Here is an 11,258-nt window from a genome sequence, read left to right as displayed (position 1 = left end):
AGTGCTCTCAAACCCAGAAAAGAATGAGGAGCATAAGAAACCCAAACACTAGGAACATACAGACAAAAGAAGAGCTAGAAGTACTGATTCAGACTTAAGAGTTTAACTTGGAAGTCACTTAACTTATCTGAAACCAATTATAAGATTTCTGTGCACTGAATACTGTAAGAGGCTGTATGAGGAATCTATAAATCATAAAGTTGCCAGTAGGGTAAAAATTAGCAATATACAGTATTATGCCTATCAAATTTTTTTCTCATAAGTTATATTTATAACAAAACTATAATTAAAATATTTACTATACTTGCTTATTACACATTCAGGGACACAGCAGGGACATATGTGTTTGATGGTTTAGCATCCACTTTATTGTGCTTACTTATTTGTGTAATGAACAAGCAACACATACCACATCTTTCCAACATTCAAGGTAATGCAATAATAACATAAAAGGCTCCAAATAAAATAACTGGAAATTGCATTCAATACTGCTTTAATTAGATATAACTGCTATAGTAAAACAAATAACATTATACAGTATTTTTTCAATGAGTTTCGGTTTGAAAACTGAACAACAGAAATCAATCTCAAGATTTGAATCATGGCAAAACTGGCAGTTCTTTGAAATCTGGGAAATGCATCAGCATAACCACAGACACAGTCTATCCCTCACCTGGAAAAAAGCCATTTATTAATTTGGGGGAATAAGACTGAACATTCACTAATATAAACTCGTTGAAGTCTAAAGCCACCTGGAAAATTGGCCCAAGGAATGAATAGATTTCATGGTACTGGTGGCAAGTAAGAAATAAATAAAACTTTGCATTGGGCTGACCAATTGCATATTTTATAATCACTTTGAATAAAAAAATGTGAAATGCTTCATTGTGTTTTCTCAGAAACGAATCAAAAGATTACAGAATCCTACACAATTTAAAGACACAAAGTGGATGCTGAGCGACTAGAGGTCACTCCAGGTGTGGAATTTTAGAAAGTTAGTCCTTGGAGTAAATGGCACCACCGTGGCTCTGGCAGCAGATACAAAGGAATGATGCTCTGGAGAGGAGGTAGGGACACTCTGTGATCAGCCAGTGGGTAGATGAGGGTCCCAGCTGGATGTGGGATCTTTAATTTTATGGTTTATCTTCCACTGCTCATGCCTCTGTCTTCATAAATGGTAATTTCAATAACTCGAAGTCCTCTCTCAATAGGGTCTGTCAGGAGGAGACCTTGGGGAGCATATATCTTCTCATTCTGTTCTTGAATATACTTGGAGACTTTCTTCAGAACCTTCTCATAATGAGTTTCCATACATAAGAAAATGGTATATGCTGTTAAACAAGCCAAACAGCCTTCAAGATACGATTGGCCCCCAAGCTTCTCTGCTTCTGCATAAAGGTTAGATAGAGTTCGAACTGTCTCTTCAAACTGCTGCCTATCAATCCGGTTCTCCAGCTCCGCGGGGAACTTGGTCTGGAACTGGCAGCGTGTACCACTGCTGTAGTCTCGTTGAATGAATACCTTCCCGGACACCGGCGCCTGCTGCGGCCTCATGGCGAGGACAGGACCGGCCGCGCCGCCTCTCCTGCCCTCCAGCTGCTGTCGCGCCGAGTTCCATAGTTTTTACAGTTCTAGGATTGCCCAAGTCCAAGTCCAAAATCTCACCTGATACTCAAGGCAAACTGCTGGCTGTGAGCCCCTATAAAAATAAAAAAGAAAGTTACATATATTCAATCTATAGTTGCACATAGTAAACATTCCCATCCCAAAAGGGAGGAATAGGGGAACAGAAAGAAGGGGTGGGTCCAAAATGAGACCAAAACCCAGCTAGGCAAACAAGACCCATAACTTCACATTGAGCATCTAAGACACTTGGCTGTGAGATGTTATTTCCAAAGTGCTTGGGCAGCCTTTCCCTTTGGTCTTGTTGGTTGCAGTGCAAATGGGCTCTCTTTCAGCCTGGCTCTATCTTCAGCAAGCAGTTTTTCTTGGCAGAAAGTTCACATTACTGGCAACTCTCAATTCCTGGGGTCTCCATTCCAGCTTCAGTTTCACCTTCACAGCTTCATGCATTGCCTTCTCAGAGGTAGCCTGCAGGGATTGTGACCCTGTTACACTTTGCCTGTCCTCCCAGGCCTTCCTTTGAAATCTCTGTGGAGGCTTCCATGATCCCTTATCTTGAGCATCCTGTGTTCCTTCAGAACCAGCACCATATGGATGATGCCAAGGTCTGCTGCCAGCTCACTCAATACCTGGGCCTCTTGAAATCACAGCAGTAGGGCTGGGGTTGCGGCTCAGTGGTAGAGCACTTGCCTAGCACGTGTGAGGCACTGGGTTCAGTCTCCAGCACTGTATTAAAAAAAAAATTAAATAAACACAATAAAGTTATTGTATCCATCTACAACTAAAAGAAACTTAAAAAAAAAAAAAGAAATCATAGCAGTAGTGGCCTCTGAGTGCCTACTCAGCTCAGCATGGTGAAACAACTTCCTGTCCTCCCACCCGCATACAAACAGGGCACCCCCATGATCATCTCTTCTCAAAGGAATTTTCCCTACTACATTTGGAGCCTGCAGTGGGTGTGGTTGTACTAATTCCTGAGATGCCCTGGAGGCCTCTTTCCTATTGTCTTTGTGTCTCTTTAGGACCTGTAATCTCTTCAATAAGCACATCTTCCTTGGTCCTAGTTTTACATGCACTTCTCTGGCCAAACTGTAAGTTTTAAAATGCTTCAGCATGGATTTCTGCTCCCAATTCTCACAGTACATCTGGCTAAAAGCTTTCAGCAATATCCCTGCCACTGACTGACTACTGTGCTTCCTTGAAATTTTCTCCACAGATTATTAGTCCATCACCTTTAGATTTAGCTTCACATAAAGTTTTAGGACATGGGCAAAACATGCCCAAGTTCTTTCCCAGAATATAACATGAGTGGCCTCCAGTCCAATTCTCAATAGAGTCCACATTTCCCTCTGAAACCTCATGAGCACAGTCCACATTTCTATTGGCAACAGACAGCTGACTCGACTGCTCTGAGCCAAAGGTGAGGCAGCACATCATAGAGGAAGGGCCCAGTGGAGGAAAACTTCTCAGTTCGTGGTGGTATAGGGACGTAGGAGTAGGGGATAGGAAGAAGAACCCTTCCAGGGCATGGCCCCAGTGATCCATCTCTTCCAGCCGTGGTCCATCTGCCCACAGTTACCACCCAACCATTCAAACTAGGGATGGACTGATTAGATTACAGCTCTCACAATCCAATCATTTCACATTCCTGCATCAATACAGGGGCTTTTGTGGGACACTTCACATCTAAACTATAACAGTCAGCTTTCAGGACACTAACATTTACTTATCCTGTTACCAGGCATGGTATAGACTTCAAGGACATGCACAGTGCAGTTCATTAGCTGGATTTGCATCCAAAGACCTGGGAAAAATGAAAGAATGGGGATGGGGTTATGGCTCAGTGGTAAAGCACTTGCCTAGCATGTGTGAGGCACTGAGTTCGATTCTTAGCACCACATAAAAAATAAAGAAAATAAAAGCATTGATTGTGTCCATCTATAACTAATAAAATATTTAAAAATGAAAGAATGGTGAAAGTGTGAGGATAGAAATAAAGCCATAAGCCTAGTCCAAAGCTGGACAAACAGTTCTTGCTCACTAAGGGTGAGCTGAAGCGGGTTCTGCAGTATTAACTTTCCTAAGATACTTTAGAAAAAAAAAAGAAAAGAAAAAAATAGCTTCTTCCATAGCTTCTATAGCTTCTTCTGAATAGCTTCATGTGGTTTAAAATTTCAGTAGCATATAAAATCGCATGTTGTATTTTTCTATTAAGAAATTAACTATTCAGGGCTGTGGTTTTGGTTAGTGGTAGAGTGCTTGCCTAGCATGTGTGAGGCACTCCGTTCGATCCTCAGCACCAAATAAAAATAAATATAAATAAAATGGGGATATTGTGTCTATCTACAACTAAAAAAATTTAAAAAAATAAATGAACTATTCAATATAGTAAACCAATCATTTTTCTCATTGATGGTTTAATTTAAGATCAAGTTGAAGAGTTGTCAGAAGGCTTCAGTTTTCTGAAATATGCAACCCACTGTCATGGGTCATCTTGTTGTCATAATCTTGGATGGGCCCTATAATGCCATCATTTTTCTAGAACTTGATTGTAATTGGGTTCTGGTATACTGTATCCCAGACATCTAGATTACCCATGCTGTCCTTGCCTTTTCAGTTCTTGCTTTCTCTACCTGTGCCTTCCTTTGCCTTGGCTTTGTTTGGCCTGGCATGGGCCCCTGTCATTGCTGTTCATTTTGTAGACTCCATTTTCTAGGGTCTTCTTTAATGACAATTTTTCCTAAGTGTTTTTCTGCCAGATTCAAATTCTGCATAGCACATCATCAAGAGTAATTTACCAAATGTCTGTTAAATGAATAAACAAAAAAGTCAGTTCATTTATTTTATAGGGCACAGTTTACATTTTCAATAAAGATGTAAATTTTCTATATATTTGTGTTTTGTGCCAAATGGGTTATGCATAAAAATTGCTAAGGAAAAAGTCATTCAAACAGAATTGCTAGGAAGCCTCATTTCATGAGGTGACATTCCTGAGTCACCATCTCTGCACATCTCAGATACATACATGTGCAAAATAGGACAGGGAAATACCTTGCAAGAGAATAAAGTATTTCAAGATATGGTCCACCTTCATTTATGCTTAGGAGCTCAAATACAATTCTATAGACTCTAATGGAATCTGATATGAATTCCTATTCATAGGGATATATGAGGAGGTGGTGGCCAAATATGCATCTGGTATGTTCTCACCTCTGTTCACTGTCCTCCCATTTTGTGGAGGACATAGGGGAATAGGAGCAATTCTGGCTCAGAGGTCCTGTTGCTTTAAAGGAAACAGAAGAAACTCCATCAAAACCAGAGTAAGGCTCTTCTTCCTTTTTCCCTCCAGTCCCAGCCCCAGCCCAGGGAAACATATTATTACACCTACAGCCCATCTAAGGAACTGATAATTATACATTCAGATGTATTTTGACTTATTCAACCTCTTTGAGAGGACACTGATGATTAAACACTAAAAAGGAGGATTTTGGTGTAGTGGTACTGAAAACGAGAAGATAATCCCTCAATTAATATTGCAATGATTAATCAATTGTTAAAAAGAAGCTGTCAGTCCTTGGCTTTCTTTACACTGTCTTCCTCATGGGAAACTTCCAGGCTAGAAAACAACAAAAATAGAAAATGAAGTGTGATCAAAACTGAGGAATTTTTAGATATGATAATGGCATGGTGATTATGCTTTCAAAAAAGAATGTCTATCTTGTAGAGAAATATGCTGAATTGTTTAGAAATGAAATAATACCTAGAATTAGTTTCAAAGTAATTCGGGGGGAGGGTGGTAACTTCCACGAGTTGATAACTGGGTACTCTGTACATGGGGATCCTTATCCAGTTTCTATTTTTATATACATTTGATTTTTTATAATAAAATTTAAAGAAAAAAAGGCTGGCCATCTGCATTTTTCTTTGCTTTTTCTTGGCTTTCTTCTGTCTTTTTAAAAATCTTCATTTGACATGTTGTAATTGAGAAATATTACCCCTAAAACCTAACTTTAAGTAGATTTTTGCTGTCCCATTCATCGTTATAGGGAGATTAATTCATTCAAATATTTATTGCTACTTGTCAAGAACTGTGTTAGGCACTAGGGACATAGAAATGAAAATCACACTAGATATTAGATGATATGGGGAATTATTTAGTGAGTTATGGTATTTAAGTAAGAAAATGTCCTTTCTTAAAGAGATGCATATGAAATATTTAGCACTGAAGTATGATGACATTTGTAATTCACTTTGACTACCCCAGTAAAAAAAACATATTTGAAGTAAATATGTCACAATTCTAACAATTCTAGTGATAAGTTTATGGGTTTTTTTTTGTTTGTTTTTGTTTTTGTTTTTGTACTTTGGATTGAATCTAGGGGCACTTGGCCACTGGGCTATACCCCAGTTTGTTTGGTTTTTTCCTTCTGAGATAGGGTCTCACTAAGTTGCTGAGGCTATCCTTGAACTTGCCATCCTCCTGCCTCAGCCTCCAAAGTTGTTGAGATTACAGGCAAGTACCACCATGCATGGCAATTATATAGTATTAATTGCACTATTTTCTTTTCTAAAAAAACTGAAACTTTCACAATAAAAAGGAAAAAAAAACTGTATGTGGCAGAAGAGGGCAATGGTTTTCTAGGAGCTGAATGTAATGAAGGAGACAGATAGGTAAAGGGATAAATATAATTCAGAGTGACAAAGGGAAGCTTGGGGTACTATGGGCATACAGGGAAGTCTCAAAATTAGACTGATTTTTGGGAAGGTGGTTGAAAAATGGTTGACTAGGAAAAGATGATTCTTAAGCTAGTTCTTTTAAAAATCAGTTTATTACAATGATTGCAATGAGTGAGTGAAGCTAGATGCAGGAACAGACTGGCACTGTAGGCAAAGGGCCTCTCTGTAGTAAATGTCAGAGTCAAGAGAAAGAACATGGGATACTGAGGAGATAGTAGTTCTCAAGCTACAGACAATGGTGCAAGAGAGGGTGACAGGGCATATATGACTAGAGAGGGATCAATCAGGGTCTGAACTTTACCCTGAAGGCTAGGGAGATGTACTGAAGGATTTTCAGTAGGGGACTGACATGCTCAGATTTGTGTTTTTAGATAGTTCATGCTGGGCATGGTGGCATATGCCTCTAATCCCAGTGACACTGGAGGTTGAATCAGGAGGATTATAAATTTGAGGCCAGCTTCAAGAATTTAGTTAAGCCCTGTATCAAAATTTTAAAATGAAATAAAAAGGGCTGGGGATATAACTCATTATTAAAGCACGCTTGGGTTTAATTCCCAGTACCAAAAAAAAAAAAAAAAGACAGTTTGATCTTCCAGCAATGAGGATAAAGAGTGCCAATGGGATAAAGAGTGCCAATGGGGATTAAGAATCCCAGGTGAGAAAAAAAGAATCCCAGGTGAAATCAGAGGAAGAGGCACCTTTGTGTAATGTGTCAACCATAAAGGAGGCACCTCTGGTCAATCATCAGCCAGAACAGGGCACAAAAAAATGGCTTTCTACCCCTGGAGTCCGATTCAGAATCAGAGTCACTATCACTATCTTCAAAATACTTCCTGTGTTTTAGATGATTTTTTTTCTTTCTCCTTTTCTTGAACCTTCTGAATAACTAGACTTCTTCTTTTCATCTGTACAAAGTACAAGTAAAAAACAAAAACCCTAACTTCTAAAGAAGTATTTCTGAACATCAATTTTAGTGTATTTATTTGCAATTTGAGGAAAAGCTAAGTCTAATATTTAACTATTTATAAATTTGTTTTTAAATCCTCAGTTAAAAAAGCTTTGTATCTTAAAAATACCTTCTGAACAAGATATTGAAATTGTATTTTTCTTTGGCCCTTCATCCTCTATTGATGCTCGTTCATCAGGAATGACTTTAAATAAAATGGTTGTAAAAATTAGGAAAGTGACAAAATGGACCACAGAGTATTAAAATATGGACTTAAATTTTTTTAGTAACAGCATTGATTGTCCAAGAACCATTAAAAGCAAGCACTGGAACACTTTTGTAAAAATATAATTCAAGAGCCTTCTACCTTCATAGTAATAGAATACTTTACATTTGCATAAAGCTCTAGAGTTTACAAAGTGCCATTCAAACAAAGCAGCATGAAGATTTATGTTTGCAGAAGAAATCACAAGGCAAAAGCAGAGAAAACAGGAACCATGATGAAAGATGAAAGAAACTGGAGATAAGGCTGAGGGAAGACTTCATGAATTTATTCCAAGTGCATAAGGACATGTTGTAGAGCAAAAGTTGCCCTGTTTTCCAGAGCAAGAAGAACCTAACAAACTACAGTCTAAAAAAGATTTCATTCTGGGCTGGGGCTGTGGCTCAGTGGTATAGCGCTCACCTGGCACATTTGAGGCACTGGGTTCTATCCTCAACACCACATAAAAACAAAATAAAGGTACTGTGTCCACCCACAACTAAAAAAAATACTTATTAAAAAAAGATTTCATTCTGTTGTAGAGAATTTGAGAAATGAGTATTATTAAAATTCTAGAATGATTTAGAAAGGGATTTTCCATATTAAATAATCTTTTCCTTTCAAGATTACATCTGTGATAATTTGGGTATTGCCTCAAAAACTATTTTGAGAATTTCTTCCAACTCTAATTCTATTATTTCAAGCCCCTTGATGATTTTCCAAAGGTATTTATTTATTTAAAAAACATTTTTAGTTATACATAGACACAATATCTTTATTTTGTTTATTTATTTTCATGTGGTGCTAAGGATCGAACCTAGTGCCCCACATGTGTGAGGCAAGCCCTCTGCCACCGAGCCACATCCTCAGCCCTCCAAAGGTATTTATAAGAACAAATTTCAGATGATAGTGCTTGATCACCTTGTCATAAGTTACAGGTTTATCTGTCAAGCACATTGTCTCAATTCAACCTAATGTGGACCCAGAAATAGAGGAGAAGAAAAAGAAACTTATAAAATAACACTGAGAAGAAATAGGCAAAAAAATCAAAATAATAATCTTTTGACAGTATTGGATGTAGGAAAATTAACTTAAAAAACATACTGTATTTCAAAAAAAATCCCTTTGTAATATTATTATCAGATATGCAATCTGCTACTGCGTTACTTAAGACAAAATTTCAAGATATTATAAAAGTTTTTTTTGGTTTTATCACCAAACCCTTCTATTAACAAGCAGTTAGCACCATACACATTAAAATTTAAAAATAACAGCTGGGCATAGTGGCAGGTTCAGTTAAAAAAGCTCTGTATCTTAAAAATACCTTCTGAACAAGATATTGAAACTGTACTTTTCTTTGGCTATTGGGAGGCTGAATCAGTAGAAATGCCAGCCTCAGCAATTAAGAGAGGCCCTAAATAATTTAGTGAGACCCTGTCTCAAAATAATAAAAAGAACTGTGGGTGGCTGATGTATCCCCAGTGGTAAGGTGCCCTGGGTTCAATCCCCAGTACAAAGAAAGAAAGGAAAGAGAGAGAGAGAGAGAGAGAGAGAGAGAGAGAGAGAGAGAGAGAGAGAGAGAGAGAGAGAGAGAAAGAAGAGAAGAGGAGAAGAGAAGAGAAGAGAAGAGAAGAGAAGAGAAGAAAAGAAAAGAAAAGAAAGAAAGAAAGAAAGAAAAGAAAAAGAAAACAACCAGCATGCTACAAATGACCAGCACAGCAACGCCCCCTCCAACCTTTGTACTGGGGATTTAGCTCAGAGGTGCTCTACTACTGAACTATATCCTCCACCCTTTTTTGTTTTATTTTGAGACAGGTCTTGTTAAATTGCTGAGGTTGACCTAGAACTTGGAATCTTCCTGCTTTTTGCCTCCGGAGTTTAGAATTCAAGGAGAGAGAGAGAGAGAGAGAGAGAGAGAGAGGAAAAAAAGTGAAATGTACTTAATTAAAATCCTTCACTTAATAAAAATTGGACTTGGGTGTTACCCACTGGGCTTGGACAGCCCCCCTCCTTCCTTATTTGTCAAAAGATCATCGCATTGAAATCCTTTGAAGCCTCCTTGTATAAATAAAGAAAATGGCGGGCTCCTTGCTCTTTCTCCTTCCAGTGTGGAAGCAGGACCCCTAAGGTCACAGAGCCATCCCGCCCTTGTTTTTCAAAATTATTTCTATGTCGTGTGATTTTTTTGCTGTATTTCTTAGCCAGCACATTTCACGCAAAGGAAACCCAAATTTCATAGCCCGCGTGGGACACAGGAGAGAAGTGTAAGAATCGAGAACAAAAAGAGAAAAAATAGGTGCCTGCTATTTCACCAATTACAGTTTTAAAAAAAATTAAAATAAAGGTATTGTTTCCATCTACAACTAAAAATATTTAAAATTAAACAAATGTTTATTTAGTTGTAGATGAACACATAGTACCTTTATTTATATTTATGTGGTGCTGAGGATTGAACTCAGTGCCTCACACATATGAGGCAAGCACTTTACCACTGAGCTACAGCCTCAGCCCCTACAACTAAAAATATTAAAAAAATTTTTTTTTAGTTGTAGAGGGACACAACACCTTTATTTGTTTACTTACTTTTAAGTGGTGCTGAAGATTGAACCCAGTATGTCACACATGCTAGGCAAGCACTATACTGCTGAGCTACAACCCCAGCCCTGCAATTACAGCTTTAATTGCACTCTAGTCTGCCTTTGCTATAGATATGATTTGTTGAAATGCTCAGTCACACAATTGCCCCTGCATCTGAGTTAGAGTAAACTTCTGCTTCCTGAGACGCTCCTTCAAATTGCCCAAATCCTCTAATAGTTTCTTTCTAACATCCTCCTATTGAGACACTCCACAGTTTCCTGTAGTGTGTGTTTGCCCTCCCTACAAAGAGTTATAAACTCAACCTGTCCACTATGGGTATGGTGTTTAGTTGAAGGGCATTGGAGTGTTCCACTTCCTAGAATGCTCTTTCCCAGATATTTTCCTGGCCCTTTCCCTTAGTTCATATCATTCTTTGCTCATGCATCATCTTTTCAGAAAGGCCAACCCCTGACCATAATATTTATACTAGCACTCTTATCATTCTCCATTCTTTTATTTTTTCCCTGTTTATTTTTTCTTCATGGAACTTATTACTGTCTGATATTATATTGTATAATATATATATAAATTATATATACACATATATTTAAATTATATATATTGTATCCCCTATTAGAATGCAATTTTCATGAAGACTGGGATTTTGATTTGAGGATGACTTTATATATCCAGTACCCAGCACAGAGTAGTTACTAAATGATATGTGTTTATATGTATTGAACGAATCAATGGATGAATTTTTATTGTGTCAGGACTTATCCATTGCATTCCGTCATGTAGTCATAATCCTGTTGTTTGGTCTTAGTTGTCCTCTGTTATGGTTTGGATATGAGGTGCCCTCTCAAAAGCTCATATAATAATGCAATAATGTTCAGGGGTGAAATGATTAAATTGTGATCACCATAATCTAATCAGTGAATTAATCCATTTGTTGGGTTAATAATTTGAACTGAGTACTGAGTGGTAACTGTAGGCAGGTGGGGATGAGGTAGGTAACTGGGGGTGTGCCCCTGAGGAATATATATATATATATATATATATATATATATATATATATATCTTTTCCTCTCTCTCTCTTTGCTTCTGCTGCTT

The 11,258-nt window shown here is 37.8% G+C and overlaps 1 protein-coding gene across 1 annotated transcript; it reads right to left on the bottom strand.

Annotated features, from left to right (window-relative positions):
* Positions 1 to 345: 345 nt before the first annotated feature.
* Positions 346 to 1,613, bottom strand: LOC107152992 (golgin subfamily A member 7-like). Its single transcript, XM_048797072.1, has one exon. The coding sequence runs from the start codon at positions 1,552 to 1,554 to the stop codon at positions 1,141 to 1,143; it is 414 nt and encodes a 137-aa protein (XP_048653029.1). The 5' UTR covers positions 1,555 to 1,613; the 3' UTR covers positions 346 to 1,140.
* Positions 1,614 to 11,258: the final 9,645 nt, after the last annotated feature.

This window comes from Marmota marmota, unplaced genomic scaffold (genome assembly GCF_001458135.2).
Source record: "Marmota marmota marmota unplaced genomic scaffold, marMar, whole genome shotgun sequence".
Classification (NCBI taxonomy): domain Eukaryota; kingdom Metazoa; phylum Chordata; class Mammalia; order Rodentia; family Sciuridae; genus Marmota; species Marmota marmota.
The sequence above is the reverse complement of the archived record's forward strand: the minus strand, read 5'-3'. Positions and strand labels throughout refer to the sequence as shown.